The 21,205-nt window shown below is 32.8% G+C and overlaps 3 protein-coding genes, 1 long non-coding RNA gene and 1 other non-coding gene across 5 annotated transcripts; 4 read left to right on the top strand and 1 right to left on the bottom strand.

Moving 5' to 3' along the window:
- Positions 1 to 2,417: 2,417 nt before the first annotated feature.
- On the bottom strand, positions 2,418 to 4,631 carry LOC125580972. The gene is made up of 2 exons (XR_007318686.1): positions 2,973 to 4,631; positions 2,418 to 2,897 (listed from the first exon to the last, which is right to left on the bottom strand). It is a non-coding gene; the product is annotated as an uncharacterized LOC125580972 (long non-coding RNA).
- A 2,330-nt stretch (positions 4,632 to 6,961) lies between these two features.
- On the top strand, positions 6,962 to 10,432 carry LOC125580446 (protein DETOXIFICATION 37-like). The gene is made up of 7 exons (XM_048744878.1): positions 6,962 to 7,396; positions 7,653 to 8,284; positions 9,168 to 9,224; positions 9,307 to 9,545; positions 9,643 to 9,761; positions 9,868 to 9,954; positions 10,068 to 10,432. Exons 1-7 carry the CDS (start codon positions 7,091 to 7,093, stop codon positions 10,131 to 10,133), a joined length of 1,506 nt encoding a protein of 501 aa, XP_048600835.1. The 5' UTR covers positions 6,962 to 7,090; the 3' UTR covers positions 10,134 to 10,432.
- Positions 10,433 to 14,426: 3,994 nt separating this feature from the next.
- On the top strand, positions 14,427 to 14,498 carry TRNAW-CCA. Its single transcript has one exon. It is a non-coding gene; the product is annotated as a tRNA-Trp (tRNA).
- A 42-nt stretch (positions 14,499 to 14,540) lies between these two features.
- Positions 14,541 to 16,143, top strand: LOC125580456 (pentatricopeptide repeat-containing protein At1g61870, mitochondrial-like). Its single transcript, XM_048744913.1, has one exon. It carries the CDS (start codon positions 14,687 to 14,689, stop codon positions 15,911 to 15,913), a length of 1,227 nt encoding a protein of 408 aa, XP_048600870.1. The 5' UTR covers positions 14,541 to 14,686; the 3' UTR covers positions 15,914 to 16,143.
- A 218-nt stretch (positions 16,144 to 16,361) lies between these two features.
- LOC125580457 (probable serine/threonine-protein kinase PBL23) lies at positions 16,362 to 18,435 on the top strand. Its single transcript, XM_048744914.1, has 5 exons — positions 16,362 to 16,845; positions 16,931 to 17,112; positions 17,191 to 17,380; positions 17,472 to 17,863; positions 17,964 to 18,435. Exons 1-5 carry the CDS (start codon positions 16,701 to 16,703, stop codon positions 18,234 to 18,236), a joined length of 1,182 nt encoding a protein of 393 aa, XP_048600871.1. The 5' UTR covers positions 16,362 to 16,700; the 3' UTR covers positions 18,237 to 18,435.
- Positions 18,436 to 21,205: the final 2,770 nt, after the last annotated feature.

The following is a 21,205-nucleotide window of genomic DNA, read 5'->3' as shown; positions in this document are numbered from 1 at the left end:
TATTTATAGTTTTACATAAAATATAGTAAAATTGATTATAAATTAGTTTTTTTTTAAACAGAAGTCGAATTTAGAATCAAATAATAATAAAAATCTAACTAAAAGAATACATTAACTACCATGTAAAAAAAATTTGTAATTAGGGTCCCTTAAAATTTTACAAAATTTGGGGGCCCTAGGCAAATGTATTTTTCATTAAGCTGTAAGCACGGCTCTTTGGGTCCTTAAAATGACAAACTGATTCAAACGAACGGATATAAAATTTTGTCAGTTAATTCTACAATTAAATCGAATTTATGGAATGAACGACTATTTGAATAGATAAACTGTATCAGTTCAGTGTGATTTATATAGTAAGCATAAATGGTTTCTTGCCCGCGCGCTTTTAGTAAACGAATCTGCATAAATATTTTTTTTAAGATATGTTATTTATATATCTCAAAAATCTTTTAAAAGTTAGAGGAGTACTTATCCACAGAATTAGTCATGTGATTTCCCTCAAAAAGACACTATATCATATGAAAAATGGAATAGTTTTTCTTACCGTATTCGATTTAACATAATTAGACTATTAAGAGATACTTACAAAAAAGAAAGAAAGAGATACTTACCTGCTGCAAGAGAAAAATATTAAGATAACCAAGTCCATGTGTGAAGTTATCAAAACTATTGGATTTTATATGAAGGAAATATTAATATAAAGGTAAGAATCTACAGGTGAACATGCCACCACATGATATTATTGGCTAACTCGCAACTGATAAGTTTTGGGCTGGGCACAGAGCAGATATCCAGAAAATTTACAATATTTGTGATTTGTGTCGTTCTAGACGAATATCTCTATTTGTGATTCGATTCGATCCAAAAAATTCTGGATATCCGAAATTTTTTTAGATATTCGTGGATTATTCGATTCGATCCACCAATTACATTAAAAAGTAGAAAAATAAAAATAATATATCACACTAAAATTAATTTTTTAAAAAATATTGATTTAAAATAAAAATAATAATATCATACTAATAAACTAACATTTTTGATCATAAATTGTAAATTAAATTCCAATATTAACAAGCCTAATAAAAAAATCATATGTTAACATTTGACTCAACACAAAATTAAAATTGGATATGCAATAACCCAAAACCAAAATTTAGAAAAACAAATTTAAATTAAAAAAATAACCAAATTATATCATAAATATGTATATATACAATAGTTTGTATATATAATTACATTACATATCTATAAATATACAGATCAAATCGGATATCTGGCTTTCCAAAAAATAATATTTGTGGTTTGCTTCGTTTTTTACGAATATTACATTTTGCTATTTGCTTTGATTCGAAGTTTTATGGATATCCAGATTTTTTGGATCAGATCGAAACAAATAATGGATAGGATCAAATTTAACCGATAATTTTCCCGGCCCTTAGTGATAACAACATCAAAGAAAGGTAACTTCTTTATTTTTGGTAACTGTATTTAATTTTTGGTGTCAAACGATTTCCTACTTCCTAGGAATAAAATATGAAATTCCACTAAGCAGTCTGCTGCGTTCTCCGCGTTTCATTGCTCCAAGAAGATTGGGAAAATGACCAAATCCATTGTTGTTATTTATTATTGGGAAAATTGTTTTTTTAGACCAAAAATATGTAACATTGTCCCATTATGATAATTTCTATTTTCTACCATTTTTTTCTATAATATCCTTTAGTATTTTCGAAAATAAATCAAATAAATAGTTTTACACACAAAAAATTGAAAAAATAATGACTACTAATGTTATACATATATCAAATTAGTGGTATTTTTTCCAATTCAAAAAATATTTAAATCATAATTTCATATTTCATTCTACAGAAAGTAGAATATGCATTCTACAAAGTGGAAACTAAAATCCACTGTTTTCATTGAATCTACTATGTTTAGAATACGTGATTTACATAAATAATAGTAATCTAAAAATATTTTGAATACTCATTGTACGTTTCGTCTATCATTCTAAAATATGTGGAATCCACAATCTACACATTAGTCAAAATCTAAAACCCGTAGAAACCGATTTCAAATGGTTTAACTGTATTCTACTATGTGTAGAATACATATTCTACAGATAACTATGAACAGTTTTGAAAATATGGAAAGTGAATTTATGAAAATATCTGGAAATATTCTGTTACCAATTTTGAAAAAAAAAATCGAATATTCGCACAACAAAATTTTTAAAAAATTGTGGCTACGCCTTCTTCAAACACGGTTCTTCCATATCCCCTTAATTTTTCACAAAAATTTCTCAAAGTTTATTCCCTGATTCATATCTAAGTTTTTCCTTGTTTTATATTTAATTTTTGATATTTGTAAGATCACTTTGTTTTTAATAAGAATCTCAGTGAAATCATCTCCAAGGCACAAAGAACTGTGTTTTTAATCTACAAATGATCATTATAAAGATGAATATGGTTAAGATAATACATGGAAACACAGAAACAATAAGAGAAACAAATCACAAACTTTGAAAACACAAAAAGATGAAAAAAAAACGGAGAGGGAGAAGTGTTGGTGGAATCAAACACAAGACTCGCATACTCATCTGTTGTACTCGCGTTTGCTTTCGCTGAACATTCGTGCAGCTTCCGAGTTTGCAGGAGAACTCGGATTAGGATCACAGAGCAATGGCTGTGATTTAAAAATTAAAGAGTGATCGTTCAGCCAATGTGGTCCTATCAAGAACACCAACACTTAAAAATGGAGATCAAAGATCCATGTAAAAGGGAAGTAGAACGTACGTAGAAAAAATCATACAAGGAAAGATATTGACTATTACTAAAATCTAAAGATAAGTGATTACAATAGCAAAAACCTTAACTCCATCCCATGGTGAATCATCAGGCCTGCAAGCCCACAAACAGAAGGTGTGATACGTACAATGAAAAACATGTTTCTGTAAGTATACTTGTTTACATTACCCGAATATAACAGCATTACAGAGCATGATGTTGTTGTCTTGAGGAGCACCGCTAATTCCAGCAGGTGGGTCTTACGGCAACCTCTTGAAGTAATTCATGATAGTCATCAATTTCACTAAAATTGAAATCTGTAAAAACTGAATCAGCACATCGAACTCAGTAAAGAGAAGCTATGCCTGGAACGGTTTGATATCCATGGGCGCAATGAGGAGCGCGGGGATTGTAAACTCTAGGCGGAGCAGAAGGTTGAAGGAATCCAGTGACCGAAGAAGAAGAGACTTTGGCCGGATTAGCCTAGATCTTGACCATGTCGTCGTCGCACCACCGAGATCAAGAGCTTGTGTCGCCTTACGAGAGAGAGATTGTTGGAGATGAAGAGATCGACAAAATAAGGGATTGGAGGTTTCTAATTTTTTATTCTATTTTAATTAGTTTTAATTATTTTTCCCATTTTTAATATTTCATAATTGATTTCTTAATTTGATTATCCAAGGGTATTACTGGGGTTTTGAAAATTATTAACCTAACGAGACAATTCTAATATAAGATTAGCCTAATGGGACAATGAATCTATTTTTTTTGTTTAAAAAAACAATTTTCCCTTTATTTTAATTGGAAACTAATGGTAAATAACATCTTTCCCACAAGTTCATAAGAATTTTTTTACTCCTAACCTTGAGTTATGGCTTTGACTCTATCAACTCTAATTGCATTTGTCTCCATCTTCATTGTTGATTCCAAGTATATTTTTCATATTTGTTTTCACCAAATGATGTACTCTACTTCCAAACGTGATAAATGAATTGTGTATATTAATAAGGTTGAATTGGTAGAATGTCTATATTGAGAAAAAATATCAAGCAAATAACCATGTAATAAAGAAGAGTTTTCGATGTGACAATTTGACACAAATATGGACCACTTTCTTCTTCTCTGCACGTGAACGTCTGACAAATGCATTATATTAATTATACTATACTATATTTATTAGACATGTAGTATGAAACAAAATATTTTTGCATTTTCATTATTCTTTGGTCTCTTTCGATTCCTCGTTTTAGAAATTTTTCCCTAATCACTACAACCAATTTTACTCGCTGCGAGAAAAAAAACAGCTATAAAAAGTTTGAGAGTTAGCACCGAGAAACATATGCACGAGGAGTGGTAGAGTTGGCTCCGAAGAAAGAGGAACGCGAAGAGGAAGATGAAGAGAAAGAGGGGAATGAGTAGTTAGTGAAGTTGTTACCAAAGTTGATGGAAAAGAAAGAGAAGAAAGATAAATATTTGTATTCTATGTTTTTCAAATAGAATAGAATACACCAAATATTTCATTTTAACATGTGAATTGTTCATCTTTTTAAGAAGTAAATGATAAGAATTATGAGGAGGAGAGAAGGGATGTGATTGATAGAAGAGTCGGTGGAGTTGTCACCGGAATTAATAAAGGAGAAACATGAGGAGTAACACTTCTATTTTATATTTCCAAATAGATTAGAGTACAACAAAATAATATAGTTTATTGTGAACTGTTCATGTTCTCCAAAACTGCAAAATAAAAATCAAGAAGAAAGAAAATATATGACTTTAGGAAGAGTTGATAGAATTGTAAATAAAACTGATGGACAAGAAAATAAAAGGAGGAGCTGAGACGTAATAAGGAGGAGCTGAGATGACTCATACATCATCATTAAAGTAAATCTATTTAAATATGATATTAAATAATATAATAATATAAATATAACAGTATTTCACAAACTTAAAAAATATTATTTAATTCTTTTTTATAATTATACAATTTTTATTAATAAAAAACACTTTCAAAATTTTCTATATACTTTTAAAAATAGTTTTTTAATCATAATATCATTAGCTTTCTTTAAATATCTATAAATTTTAGAAATAATGCTTAGTTTCACTTTTTAATAAATATACATTTTTATATAAAATTTTTTTTTCTTAATTTATACAAATTGATTTAACATAACCAAAAGAAATAGATAAAATATCTATTTAAGATTATAATTCTAAATATATACATATCTAATGTTAAATATAATTTAAAGTACAACATTATTTATTATATCTTGATTTTATGTTTAATTAAATCAAATTTATATTAAAATTTTGGTAAGAAAATAATAAAATCTAAAATATTAACAAATTTTATTTGTAGGTATAATTCATTTTCAATTTTTTAATTGCTGCACTTGGTGAAAGAAAACACCCGGTACAATTTTTATTGTGATGTAATATTACTAATAATAAGTGAGAATCTCGATGTAAAAAAGTGAGAATCATTCAGCAAATAGTCTATATTTTCATTTAGAATTCCTTTAAAAAGGTTATAAAGGAAAAGGTTTATTATTGGTTGAGGTTCTTAGGCTCATGGACAGTAATGTCAACTTAATTAATTTTAGAAGCTTGTAAATTAAATTGATGTTATGAATTGATATAGAAATCTATTACGTTTTCAGAGTCAATGATTTTAGACTTTTTGGGTTAAAATCATGTATCATTCAATTACCATAAATTATAATATTAAATAAGTGGTATTCAACTTTTTTTTTTTTTGACAGCAAGAAATTTACACACTCATGTTGACTCTGTAAACCATATTGGTAACTCCGCATCCATGTGAACGACAAAGGACAATTGCTTTCTTGTACTACGTGCTAAGCTATCCGCCCGAAGATTCGCCGTTCGAGGTACATGGACGATGTCTGAGTTGAGGAAGCTTTCTTTGAGGAGCTTGATATCTTCCAAGTAGCTTTCAAATGCTGGTCATTCTTCTGATTCCGAAACCATCTTCACCAATTGAGAACAATCCGTTGCAAACGTAACCTGTAACTGTCTTAAATTCTTCATGCATTCTATTGCCCAAATCAAAGCCTCTACCTCCGAATGAAGGGGAGAGAGGCATACCCTTACATTCCTTGCACCCAGGAAGACCATCAAACCCCGGTAAAGTTATAAAGTGGTATTCAACTTAAATGTTACTATACATACATATTTTACTAATATTCAAATAAATAATACAATTTATTATATGAAGTTATACTAAGTTCGTTATATACAGTATTTACACACACAAAAAACTATACCAGGCCTGGGCATTTTAACCTGGATCCAAAAATACCCGACCCGGAACCGGACTGAAAATGTACAAGTATCTTTTGGGTCTAAATTTTTTTTACCCGAAAAAATTGGAACCGAAAAGGAACCGACCCTAATAGACCCGGATCCGAGAAAACTGATCGGAATAGACCCGACCCGATAAGAACCGATTTGTACCAGACTTAAAAACATGTATATCTAAAACTATGATGTTTTTGTGTTCTATTTTATATATATTATTTTATGATTTAGTTGAAATTTCATTTATGAACAACATTTGTTATTATTTTTTAACATTTTTTAAGTAATATAAAGCTTTAAAATGTAAAATTTAAAGTTTTAAAATGTTTTATTTTAATTATTAATAGTTTCATTTAAGCTGTTTTGTAAAATTTTAGATATATATGACAAATATTCAACTAAAGTTGATGGAATTGGGTATATCATGTCCTTTTCAGATCCTAAATATCCGAACCCGATATGGATCCGAAAAATTACGGATATTTTATGAGTATTTTAATTATAGACCCGAACCGATCCGAACCCGAGAAGAACCGATCCGAATCCAAACCGAAAATTTCTAAATACCTGTTGGATCTAAATATTTAAGACCCGAAAAGATCTGAACCCGAAAATAACTGGTCCGAATCCGACCCAAAAAGAATCGGTTCGAACCCGACCCGAACGCCCAGGCCTACTAAATACATTCGAAATAGTGCAAAACAGATAAACAGCCTTTCCTCGTTTCTTCGTTTCCTATTGTTTATACAAAAATTATTATACAAAAAGAAAAGAGTCACAATCGCAGTCAAATAAAGGAATTAAAAATTATTATTTCCGTCAGCATACACGGCAAAATTCGCGTTATATAACTTCTACCAAAGTTGCAGAGATACACAGACACACAAACGAAGAAGAGAGAGAGAGAGAAACACCCTCACTTCCCAGATTTCGATTTTTACTACTTGGATATACTTTCGATATTCTCGAAGATTCCGGGAAAAATGAACTCAGAATCGTTGGAAAATCTCCACCGTTCATTCATTGAATCGGCGAAATCGTTCATCGACTACCGACTCGAAACTGTGTTAACCGACCGAGAACTGCCGTATCTCCGCCGTATTTACCTGGCGATGATGATAGAGATGAAGTTCCTCTTCTACCTCGCCGCTCCGGCGATCTTGGTCTACGTCATCAACAACGGGATGTCGATTCTCACTCGTATCTTCGCCGGGCACGTCGGTAGCACCGAACTCGCCGCCGCTTCCCTTGGTAACAGTGGATTCAATCTGTTCACCTACGGTCTTCTGGTACAACTCGGAATCTAAACCGATATATTATTGCAACTTAAACCGAATCTAACCGAATTCCTCTGAATCTCAACCGATTTCTCAACCGATATATTATTGCAACTTAAACGAAGCTAATCGATTTCTCTGAATCTAAACCAATTTCTCAACCGATCTATACTTAAACTGAATCTAAACCGATTTTTCAACCGATCTATATCATCTATTGTAATTTAAATGGAATCTAACCGGTTTTATTGAATATCCGGTTATGTAGCTTGGTATGGGAAGTGCGGTGGAGACGTTATGCGGACAAGCGCACGGAGCTCATCGTTACGACATGCTCGGTGTTTACCTCCAGAGATCAACGGTGGTTCTGATCTTGACGTGTCTTCCGATGTCGCTTCTCTTCATCTTCTCCAAACCGCTTCTAAGCACACTCGGCGAGCCGGAGCAAGTCGCAACAATGGCTTCCGTCTTCGTCTACGGTATGCTCCCGGTGATATTCGCTTACGCGGTTAACTTCCCGATCCAGAAGTTCCTCCAAGCGCAGAGCATCGTCACGCCGAGCGCTTACATATCCGCCGCGGCTCTCGTTATCCACCTTGTCCTCTCGTGGGTCGCTGTGTATCGGTTAGGGTATGGTCTCTTGGCTTTGTCTCTGATTCATAGTTTCTCGTGGTGGATCATCGTCGCGGCCCAGATTGTTTACATTAAGATGAGCCCAAGATGTCGACGAAGTTGGGAAGGTTTTAGCTGGAAAGCTTTTGAAGGTCTTTGGGACTTTTTCCGGTTATCGGCAGCTTCCGCAGTGATGCTCTGCCTTGAGTCGTGGTACTCTCAGATTCTTGTTTTACTCGCCGGACTTCTCAAGAACCCGGAGATTGCTTTGGATTCTCTCGCTATATGGTAAGTACTTTCAAAACTCTAAATCTTAGTAAAAAAATTCCTTTTTCTTACCTTTTTGAAACGTAGCAACAACATAAATTGCACAAAGAGAAAATTAATTGAAAATCTGCTTAGTTAAAAACATAATAATTGAAAATCTGCTTTAAACTCATATCTTTATCATACTGTATTTGTTTTCATATTAATTATACATTAGTTATGAATCATGAACATATGACAAATATTTTGCTGTATTAATGTTAGCCAAAAGTAATTATAGCCAAAAGTAAATATTCATTATATTTCTAAATTATAGTTTTTTAGTTTTTATACATATAAAGAAAGCATATTTAGTTTTGATTATAGATGTGTTATTCTGTTATTCACTATTTTAATAACTTTAAATCAATAATAATATAATAAATTAAATTATTATCAGTTTTTTAAACTAGCATTATTAATTAATAAAATTTATAAACTTCAAAATTTATTTCAAAATATTTAGCAACAAAATTATACTAGTCAAGTGGATATTTTTTAAATTATTTCCAAGTTCACAAATTAACAATGAATCTAAACATAGGACAGATAATTTGTCGCATTAAGGTTAGACAGTTGTAATTATGTAACCCTTAAATTATTTTAAGTGCTATATTATCTATTTTTCTATGGCAGAGTCGAAAAGACGACACTCGTCGGCACGTCATTCAGTAGAGACTAGAGAAATCTCTTTAAGCTTTGTCTTCACTTTTGTCTTTACTTTTGTCGTTTTCTAATGAGTTTCCAACTCTGTGACGTTTCCACTTTTCAGTGAAGAAAGAAGCGGCATGCACTTGCTCATATATAGTTAATGTGATTTATAGCATGTCAATTTTACTCATCAATTATTTTATTTTTTTTGCAGCATGTCAATTTCTGCAGTCTCGTTCATGGTTTCCGTTGGATTTAACGCAGCTGCAAGGTTTGAAACAAATTAATCTAAAAATATAAATAAATATTGTTTCATGTGGTTGCTAATAATAAAATGTTTTTTTATTGGTTAGTGTGAGAGTAAGCAATGAATTAGGAGCTGGAAACCCAAGGGCTGCTGCCTTCTCCACGGTAGTGACAACAAGTGTATCGTTCTTACTAGCGGTTTTCGAAGCCGTCGTGGTCATGTCTTGGCGAAATGTCATCAGCTACGTGTTTACTGATAGTCCTATCGTGGCCGAGGCCGTTGCGGATTTATCTCCCTTTTTAGCCATCACTATTGTTCTCAATGGAATTCAGCCTGTTTTGTCAGGTAAAAAATCCCACAACTATATCAAATCAAGTCTTGTTTTCTACAAATCACATTAATACAAATATTTTATTAATTATTTTAATACAAATATGTTTAGGTGTGGCTGTTGGATGTGGCTGGCAAGCATTTGTGGCGTACGTTAACATTGGATGTTACTACGTGGTGGGAATACCTATTGGTTTTGTACTTGGTTTCACCTATGATATGGGAGCAAAGGTAAAATAAGTCAAAAATGCCTTTAACTTTATTGACATAAACGTACATATTAAACCATATGATAAATGGAAATAATAGATGATTATGTAACGATCGATTGGTGCAGGGTATATGGACAGGGATGATTGGTGGAACATTAATGCAAACCATAATCTTAGTGATTGTTACCTTCAGAACTGATTGGGATAAAGAGGTAATTAAATAACATTTTATATGCTTTATGTGAAAAAAGTTTTAGGCAAAGATATTGAGTATGATTTAGGATTAGATATGGTACTAATAAGCAATCTCTAAAAAAAAATTTAGGTGGAGAAAGCTTCGAGCCGATTGGACCAGTGGGAAGAGAGCCGTGAGCCGCTTCTGAAGCAATAAAAAGAAGCAACAACAGTTTTTTTTATAAAAGGTTTTGGGAATTTGAGGTCAAGTTGAAATCAAATTTTTTGTTTCCCTAAATCTGTGGCCGAGGATCATATTCCAATTGATAAAACACTAATTTTCAATCGAAAATGAATGTTGTTTTGTTGATTGATGAGTCGAATTTGTATCGGTAAATCTGAATATTTTCTTGTTTGAAGGGGATTTGCGAGTTTATGTATTTAACAAAGCAAAATCATATTCAGTATTTCAGTGCAAGTGAGTTTTTCTATTTAAAGAAAGTGAGTTTTCTGTTACCAGCTTCGCTTTTGTTAGTTTTATCTTTTATGGCACGCATCTGCTGAATAAATGCATAACATATCACAAGAAAACCAGTCCTTACATTGGCTGTTTTTGAGAGTTTAAAAAAAAAAAATCAGCGAGGATTCTATGAAACTCTTTAAAAAAAAGAAGAGATGGTTAGATGAGTTGTAGAGAATCAGATTCAAGGCAGATATTATTAAAATTCAATTCAAGAGCCTAACATAGGGCCAAAGCCTGACAATCAATTTGACTAAAACTGCTATTAACAAGAGTTAGGTGTTAGGACCAACTGAAGATGGTCCAATCGTTTTCTGACATTAAAAGGAAAAAATAAGAAGAGATGGTCCTATCCCTTTACTAAATTTAATGAATCCAACCATCATTGCAATGCTTCTGTTTTTCAAGTATTTATTGTGTAATAATATTGATAACGAGGTGATAATCCGCGAAATGCGATTATTAGTCTCGTTATATTTTAATAAGAAGACATTAATCTGTTTAATATGAATATCAGTTTGGTTTTACGTTGTTTTTTTTTGTTTTTAATCTCCTAAAATATAACTATCATTTTAAATCAGTATTTATTTGGTTTGTTCGGTTAAAATGTTTGATGTTTTTGTTTTTTTTTCGTGCTAATCAAAAATTACTATTATTTGTTTGTTTTCATGTTATGAATCTTAGATAGTCGTGATGTCGAACTAATGGTTTCATATTATAGTTTCTACATGGATAGTAGTTAAAAAAATAAATTATTAAAACAAATCATTTTACTACAATTTAGTCGATAGTGAAAAAGGCATTAAGAAAAAGAATATTTTAACTTCCAAAAAATTAGATATTTCAGTTGCGGTAAATACTTAGTTATATGATGATCACGTCAATGTGCATATGTATATGTAAAAGTATATAAAGATGGTTGATAAATATATAAAGATACTGTTAATTAATATTAAATGACATTTTTTTCAAAATAATACATGAAAAATAAAATTTTTAAAATGAATTATTTAAAAACAAAAATATTGTAAAATTTATATAAAACTATAATATATAACGTATATATAATTCTTTAAATATATGTATATATATGCATATTACAGATCAAATTGGATACCCGTTCCTATAAATATTGATATTTGTGATTTGCTTTTTTTTTACGGATATTGCATTTTAGTATTTGATTTGCTTCGTAGAGTAACGAATATCCAGATTTTTCGGTTTGAATCAAAACAAATAACGAATCGAATAAAAATTTATGAATAATTTGTTCAGCTCTATTCGTAAACAGTAAAAATAACGTAAAGAAGAACCATGCATATGAGTTTTATATTAAAAAAAACGTATACATAGTGTGAACATATTTATGTAGAGTTTGACTGAAAAGTAGGGGTGGGCAAAAAACCCAAACCGAACTGATCCAAACCAAACCGAACTGATCCAAACCAAACCAACCGAAGTTAAACCGATCCAAACCAAACCGTGTTCTTTACATAACCCAATTGGTTCATGTTTTACTCAACCCAAATGGTTTGGTTTGGTTTGGGTTTAAATCGAACTAAACCGAACCAAACCAATAATCCAATATATTTTTATCTATATCTATATATGTTAACATATTGTAAATTTTAGTTAAAGTTTCGTTTTCCATTTTTTTCTTTAACTTCCGTATATTTTAAAAAAATCCAATTATGATTCAAATAATCTTAATACCTAAAGATTGTACTGAAAACAAAACCTAAAAACTATAAGCATCTAAATCGTAACCATTTCGTTTCGTTCATCTTCTCCAATTTTCATTCTCTAAATTATGTAACAAAGTTATTATAGGATCAATAAAAACAAAAAAGTAGATGCAAATAGTCTTTTAGTTAATAGGTTTTGGAATGCTTACAAGTCTTTGTTACGCTAATTTGATTACAAATAGTCTACTTTTTGCTTATCATGTATTTCTTCCTTTGACGTGGTTAAGAGTTTTGTCATCCAGTTTTAAATTGTTTTTTGTTTCATAGATTTTTAAAGAAAACCAAACTAAATCTAAACCAAACCGAACTAAACCGAACCAAACTAAACCCAAACCGAAACCAAACCAAAGCTACTTTGGTTTTAGTTGGGTTGAGTTTTATAAAACCCAAATTAACCAAACCAAACCGAACCCAAACCGAACCCGAATCTAAACCGATATGCCCACCCCTACTGAAAAACTCTCTACATGTGACATGTGTCTATTTTAGTGTAAACGTATTTATTACAATGATTCTACACGTAACATGTGTTTAGTTTAGTGTGAACGTATTTATTACAATGCTTCTACTTTAATATATAAAGAATGATAAATTTTACTCGCTCCCTATTATAACTATTCGGTGGTTGCTTGCCTAATCTAGAAAAAAGTATAATTTTATAAAATAAGATTTAGAAATACGAGTTTTTGATCAAAATTTTTTTTTTAGAAATACGAGTTAAGTTTACGAACCAAAAGTTAGAAAAGCTGTATTCAAACAAACCTATCAAGTCTACAGGTTCGAGAGGAAGTAGACCACTCTTTTTTTGGGCAAAAAAGTGGACCACTCATCGATATAAGATCTAGGAGTATATTGAAACAAGCCTATTAAATCTTGACAGATTGTAGATAATATACCACTTATCAATAGATTGTACCATTGAAACCAGCTCTGCACGATGTCTCAAAAACTCATGACAATTTTGTACGCGGGTGAAGTTAATCTTCGTGACTCATAATACCAGCTTTCATTTCCATATATAAAGACAAAAAAATTCTTTTGATAACATTTAGCCCCCACACTTTCGTATCATTTCCCTCTATGCAGACCAACCAAAAACCATAAATAGGATTTGAAGCCTTTCATAAACAAAAATCTAATAACAGAGCCTAACATAGGGCCAAAGCCTGACAATCAATTTGATTAAATCTGATCTTAACAGGAGTTAGGTGTTAGGAGTATGACCAAAATCTGATCCTAACAGAGGGCCAAAGCCTGACAATCAATTTGATTAAATCTGATCTTAACAGGAGTTAGGTGTTAGGAGTATGACCAATTGAAAATGGTCGAGTCGTAACACAAAAAGGGGAAAAAGAAGAAAATAATCATATCCCTTAATTAAATTTAATGATTCCAACCATCGTCGTTATGTGCTTCTGATTTTAAATTATTTATTGTGTATTGATAATAATCTCTTTTACTAAGTTCGAAAAGCAATACTAAATCAAACCTATCAATCATAACAGACTACAGAAAGTGGACCACTTAATAATAGATTGTACCATTGAAAACAGCTCTGTACAATATTTCTCAAACCACATAATAATAGATTGTACCATTGAAAACAGCTCTGTACAATAAGTTAGTCCCCCACCCCATACAAAGACAAAAAAATTATTTTGATAACATTTAGCCAGCCCACCACGGCACCACACACCACACTGTATCATTTCCCGTAGGCAGACCCAACCAAAAGGTCCAAAACTCAAATAAGATTTGAAGACTTTCTTAAGCAAAATGATATATAATATAGTGCCCAAAAGACCGAGCAATCTTGGAAATTTAAAATGTAATACTAGTAAAACTTGGGGATGTATTCAGTCTAAAAATTTGAGGTGATTTGACTTTTAATGAGGTTTTAGATAACTTTAAGGAATTGCAGAGAATAAAATGATTTTTGTTAAACCACTCTAGAATATCACCTAGAACCATGGAATTTGAGTTTTTTGTTTAACTAAGAAACTCCACCTAAACACTTTAAAATCAATAACAGTGGATTTCAGAGTACTTTATAAAATGTAAAGTTCAATAACACTGGATTTTAAATGAGTTTTTAAAATTCATGTTTCAATAACAGTAAATTTGTCATTTTGACACAAATCACCTAAAACTTTCAATTGAATACATCCCTCCTCAGTGAATTCTCATGAACATCTGAAAAAAGTATTTTGGAGTTATTAATATATATGTGCAGTAATCTTTCACTGGATCCGTGGCGCAATGGTAGCGCGTCTGACTCCAGATCAGAAGGTTGCGTGTTCGATTCACGTCGGGTTCAAAACCCCGGTTAAATAGGATCTAATTTTTTTATAACTCATCTCAACTGCCCATAGCTTTTTATTATAACTCATCTCCACGGCTGAGATTATCCAAATTTCCTAAATCTCCCAAAACCCTAACTCTTTCTTCTCCATTTCGCCGTCTTCTTCTCCATTTCTTCTGCAACACCAAAAAACCCTAGAATCAATGGCGCTACTCACTCGAATCCGCTCATCAGCCTCTCTCCTCCGCCACCTCAACCCCTCCCCTCAAATCCGCTCTCTCTCCTCCGCGTCATCGATCCTCTCACCCGATTCCAAAACCCCACTCACCAGCAAACAAAAGAGCAAAACCGCTCTCTCTCTTCTCAAAACCGAGAGAGATCCAGATCGCATCCTCGAGATCTGCCGCGCCGCTTCCCTCACTCCCGATTGCCACATCGATCGCCTCGCGTTCTCCGCCGCCGTCCAAAACCTAACGGAGAACAAACACTTCTCCGCCGTGACGAATCTCCTCGACGGATTGCTCGAGAATCGCCCCGATCTCAAAACGGAGCGTTTCGCTGCTCACGCGATCGTTCTCTACGCTCAGGCGAACATGCTTGACCACTCTCTACGCGTCTTCAGCGATCTCGAGAAGCTCGAGATCCAACGCACGGTGAAATCTCTAAACGCTCTTCTCTTTGCTTGCTTGGTAGCTAAAGATTACAAGGAAGCCAAACGTGTTTACATTGAGATCCCTAAGATGTACAAAATCGAACCCGATCTCGAAACTTACGACCGTATGATCAAAGTGTTCTGTGAGTCCGGTTCCGCGAGCTCCTCTTACTCCATCGTTGCGGAGATGGAGAGGAAAGGAGTGAAGCCCACGAGTTCCACCTTTGGTTTAATGATTGCTGGCTTCTACAGAGAGGATAAGAAGGAAGATGTAGGGAAAGTGTTGGCGATGATGAAAGAGCGCGGCGTTAGCATCGGTGTTTCGACTCATAACATTCGGATCCAGAGTTTGTGTAAGAAGAAGAGATCTGGAGAAGCTAAGGCTTTGCTTGATGGGATGTTGTCTTCAGGGATGAAGCCCAATGCTGTCACGTATGGTCATTTGATTCATGGGTTTTGTAATGAAGGTGAGTTTGACGAGGCGAAGAAGCTGTTTAAGGCTATGGTGAACAGAGGATGTAAGCCTGATAGTGAGTGTTACTTCACTTTGGTGTATTACTTGTGTAAAGGCGGAGATTTCGAGGCGGCTTTGAGTCTTTGTAAGGAGAGTATGGAGAAGAATTGGGTTCCGAGTTTCAGTATCATGAAGTCGCTTGTTAACGGACTAGCGAAGGATTCGAAAGTCGAAGAAGCAAAAGAGCTCATTGCGCAAGTTAAAGAGAAGTTCACTAGAAACGTCGAGTTGTGGAATGAAGTTGAAGCAGCATTGCCTCTGTGAATGAAAGATAGATAAGGCCTTTACCGATTCTCAGATCGGTACTTTCATATTTACATTCTATTTCTCTCTTTACAGGTGTCTGAATATCTTTACTTGTCAGCATGAAATAAGAGATAAGTGTTATCTTTTGAGCATTGATCTTGGCAGATATAGACAACTCTGTATTTTTCTGGCTCATGCTTGTTTCTTCAGACAGAATCATGAAATTGGTCATAGGTTTTTCTCTATTAGTTTTGGTTTTTTGGATCAGAAATTGATCTTATCTATATGATTGGTCAAAGCATTGAAACGGTTTTTAGCCTGTCAACACCCAACCGTATGCCACATATGTGTTTATATTATATAGTATGATGACCATATATATAATAGAAGTTTCTTCTTACATGCGTACCACGAACTATGTTTCGAGTAAGAATTTGATTTGAGGTTCGTTAGAAAGCAGACGCGTTGCCTTCTTCCAAATAAATGAACAGCGAAGACAACCCTAAAAATAAATCATTTTTATCCAAATTTGAGAGAATCCAAACATGGCAACATTCATATATAACAAGAGACATCAAGACTTCGTGATCCTCCCTCAAATTCTCTTGTCATGCACCATCATTTTCCTGGGAAAGGTCTGATCTTTCTTTCAGATTCATTTCACCCAGGCAGGGTTTGGATCTGAAAGGATCGTTTGAAGAGACAAGATCAATCTTTCCTTGGCGATTTCATTGAAAGGGTTTGTTTGTTTTGTCTGAGAATCAAGATCACAAAAGGAAAGATCAAGATAAAAAAGAAGAAGAAGATGATGAAGCTTTGTCCTTGTTTCAGCAATCCACAACAACTCGGAGCTAACTCTCCTAGAGATTCATTTGATGAAGGTCTTACAGGTTATAGAGGCCATAGTAGCAAGCTTTTTGCTCTCTTCACCTTTCGTTCACGTGGAAAAGGTGACTTAGGCTTCATACAGATCAACCTTGTCAAATATTTGATCATCATTTTGGTTTATGAAAATGTTTTATGGAATAAATGCAGGAAGCTCTAGGCAGAAGTACATAACGGACGAGATAAAGAAATATGGTAACGTGAAATCAAGCGGCAAAATCTTCAAGTTCAAGGAACTAATAGCTGCAACAGACAATTTCAGCATGGAATGTATGATTGGTGAAGGCGGCTTTGGAAGAGTCTACAAAGGCTTTCTCACCAGCCTCAATCAGGTTCCTTTTTCGATCTCTCTTAAATCATCTTATATGCGTGTTGCACACGGAATTGGCGAACAATCTGTGTTTGGTTAGGTGGTGGCTGTAAAGAGGCTTGACCGGAATGGGTTGCAAGGAACAAGAGAGTTTTTTGCGGAAGTGATGGTATTGAGTCTTGCTCAACATCAAAACCTTGTCAATCTCATTGGCTATTGTGTTGAAGACGACCAGCGAGTCCTCGTTTATGAATTCATGCCTAATGGATCTTTGGAAGATCATTTATTCGGTAAAAAAAGTTGTCACCCTTTTTCATGTTACATCATCATGGATGGTTTCTACATTGTTGTTTAAATTTTTTTTTTTTGCGTTATATTAAGACTTGCCGGAAGGGGCACCAAGTCTAGACTGGTTCACGAGAATGAAGATAGTGCACGGTGCAGCTAAAGGGCTCGAGTACTTGCATGACTACGCAGATCCTCCTGTGATCTACCGCGATTTCAAAGCTTCAAACATATTGCTGCAATCGGATTTCAACTCGAAGCTATCTGATTTCGGACTAGCTAGGCTTGGACCAACTGAAGGCAAAGATCATGTGTCCACTAGAGTCATGGGAACATACGGATACTGTGCTCCTGAATACGCGATGACCGGTCAACTCACTGCTAAATCTGATGTCTATAGTTTTGGCGTTGTCCTCCTTGAGGTTATATCTGGGAGACGAACTATTGATGGGGATAGACCAACCGAAGAACAAAACTTGATCTCCTGGGTACTAACTTACATTAAGAGTCTTGTTAAACACGTTTTGTTGTTACTTGGGAAGGAAGAAACTAATTGAAGATTTTTTTTGTGTTGGGTTTCATTTGCAGGCGGAGCCATTGTTGAAAGATAGGAGAATGTTTACAAGGATTGTGGATCCGAATCTAAAAGGGAATTACCCATTAAAAGGATTGCATCAGGCTCTAGCTATCGCAACAATGTGTTTGCAAGAAGAAGCAGAGACTAGGCCATTCATGGGAGATGTGGTCACAGCACTTGAGTTCTTGGCTAAGCCGATAGAGGTTGTTGATGATACTAATAATACTGACACTACTACTCCTGCTCCTGTTTCCGACGCTCAGAAATCAGCATCTGATTCATGACAAGACCTATTTCAATCTTTTCTAATCATTTCCTTTTCTTTTTGTTTTCTTTTAACGTAAATCCCAAGAAAATAATTAGGGCTAGAGTTTGATGTGAATTGGATGCAAACAAAACAACTATTTGTAATGTGGTGTAATATGGCATTGAAGGAGATCGCATAATGTGGTTTACCATATTAATCTCATACTATTTTTTTTTTTTTTTGGTTTAGTCTGAGCAATCATGATTTCTTTTTCACAAAAAAAATATTTAATGTTCTAAAGATCGATCTGCACATGTCTACACATTTATGTAAACAACATTCAAAGTCAAATTTTTTTTCTTAAAATCTTCAAAAAATCATTTTAAATTGTTCTAAGTTGATTTAATTTGGTCTGAATCAGTTAAATCAAAGTGAACTATAGCTAAGGTTAAATATTATCTTCACCATTAATTATCTATAACCAAGTGATGATTTTTTTTCTCTCCAAATTTATTTTATTTTTAGTATAAGGACCTGACTGGTTTAAACGCAGCAGTTGCGGTTGCGTGTGCGAAAGTTTGCGGAGCGGATGGTTGTGGTTTCAAGCGTTATTAAGTGTTTTGTATGACTGACACAACATTTGAAAATTGTTGCGTTTGCGGGTCATTTTTGACTGGTTTACTCACAAAAGAAAAAAAATAATTAGTGAATTTTAATACACAAAAAATTAATTACAAAAATGATAATTTTAAAATCCAATAATAAATCTAAAAATTACATTTATATATCATATTATTATAATAAATATGAAAATATATTTTAAAAATATATATTTTTAACTTTTTTATAAACATATGTATATATTAGTATTTATATCATCTCAATATTTAAAACTTATTTAAAATTATTTATTTTATATTTATATAAATTTTGCAAAAAAAAATAAAAATTACCCTCCCGCAATCGCCCGCAAACGCTAGCTGAAACCAGCTTTTGATTTTCAGAGGTTTGGAGCGGTATTATGCGGTTTATAGCATTTTTGTGATTGTTGTAAAACGCTAACAACTGCTACCAACCGGAAAAGCTGCGTTGGTGCTAGTGGAAAAACTAGTCAGACCACAAGTTTGTCTGAGTTTTTTTTTGTATAATAACTTTATATTTCATCAAGGTAGTTATAAATGGCCAAAAGAAACTAAGATATAATATAATATATATATATATATAATACATAAGAAACAAGGAAAAAGTTATTAACATCTAAGCTCCGATTAATCTGTCTAAACAGTAGAACTTTAAAAAGCATTTAGTTATAGCCAAATGATTTGTTGAACATTTCAAAATATCAATTAATATCACTATTTACTAGAAAAAAAATAACAGGAAAGAAATAAAATGATTTCAGGGACACCAACATAACCTATGATAATGAATCAACAACCAAAAAATTGTACAAGATGATTGTGCTTCCTCCTCTCTCAAAAGATTTTTTTACTATTATCTTTTTGTGTATATTCATTATTTATGTTAAAGTAGTTTTAAGTAGGATTTTTCGTGATATTATGGAAACATGAAGCAAGTAGTAAAAACAAGAGTCAAGGAGCAAATATCATTTATTACTGGTTAAGCCAGAATTACAACGTATTGGTTAAAAAACCCTAATAATAGCTGCATTTCTATAATCAAAATTTGAATTGTTGATTCCCTATTCTAAGGTTTAAGAACCCCCTTTATAGGTTATATTAGTAGAGAATTAGGTTAGATACTTCCATATACTGAAATATGGAAAGATCTCCCATTATTAAAAGTTTCATTTTATCCGAAGAAATAAAGAAAATCTAGACCGAGAACCGAAAATCATCCTTGACAAAAGAAAAATGTCGGCATCATGCTTTAAACAAGAAAGACTTTCTGGATTATTTATCACTAATAACTTATATTTGAAGAAAATATTACAATTCTATATTGTTATCTATTAAGCTAATTTAAAACAAAAAATAAATGAGAGGAAAAAAAGCATAAAGAAAATTTGAAGGGAGCTCAAAATTACAATAAAACTTTTCCACGAAAGATATTTATACTCCGTGCCGTTCGAGGGTTTACCGAGACCTAAGAAACATTTTAAAATTGGGGTCCTTTGACATTATTAATAATTTTGAAATAATATAAAACAGCGTAAACCAAATTAGAATTTAAAAATGTTATCAAAAGAAAATAAAAGCATCATTATATAAGAAAGAGAGATGGTGTAAACGAATGAAAATGTGACAATGAACAACAACACAATCGCTGAAAATCGAAGATCATTTGAAAACAAGATACTTAGATGAAAAACTGATGTAGATGTTGCTTGGGATAATTAATTCAAGAAGATGAGAACCAATAAAGCTAGTGATCAGCCACCAATTAGGGGAAAGTATTATTTTTTAGAGCATGACGTCAGTATTCTCCGGACCAAAGTCTAATATATACTCTTAGGGTGTGACTGGTTCAACCGCAGCGGTTGCGGTTCCGGCTGCGGGAGTTTGCGGATGCGGGTGGTTGCGGTTTCTAGCGGTTTTAAAAGATTTATACGACTGGTTCTGCGGTTAGAAATTGGTGCGTTTGCGGAATACTTATGACTGGTTAACTACCAAACGCAACAGCGGTTAAATAATAAATTAACAATATTTACATTTTATATCATTATAAAATATCAAAAATAATAATATTATAATAAATATAAAATTTATATTTAGAAAGTTATAGTTTAAACTTTTTAAAAATTATAGAAAATATTTTCATTTTAAAGTTTTATAATATTAATTAAAATATAATAGATATATTTTAGTATTTTTATAATTCTAATTTAAATTTTTTATTGAATATTTTTATTTTTGTATTTAAATTGTTTTAGAAAAAAAAAAAAAATTTATCCTCCCGCAACCGCCCGCAACCGCAAACGCTAGCTGGAAGCAGCTTTTGAATTTATGAGGTTTAGAGCGATTTGGAACGGTTTGGAGCGGTTTG

Source organism: Brassica napus, chromosome C1 (genome assembly GCF_020379485.1).
Source record: "Brassica napus cultivar Da-Ae chromosome C1, Da-Ae, whole genome shotgun sequence".
In the NCBI taxonomy this organism is placed as follows: domain Eukaryota; kingdom Viridiplantae; phylum Streptophyta; class Magnoliopsida; order Brassicales; family Brassicaceae; genus Brassica; species Brassica napus.
Note: the sequence above shows the minus strand (reverse complement) of the source record. Positions and strands in the feature narration are given on the sequence as shown.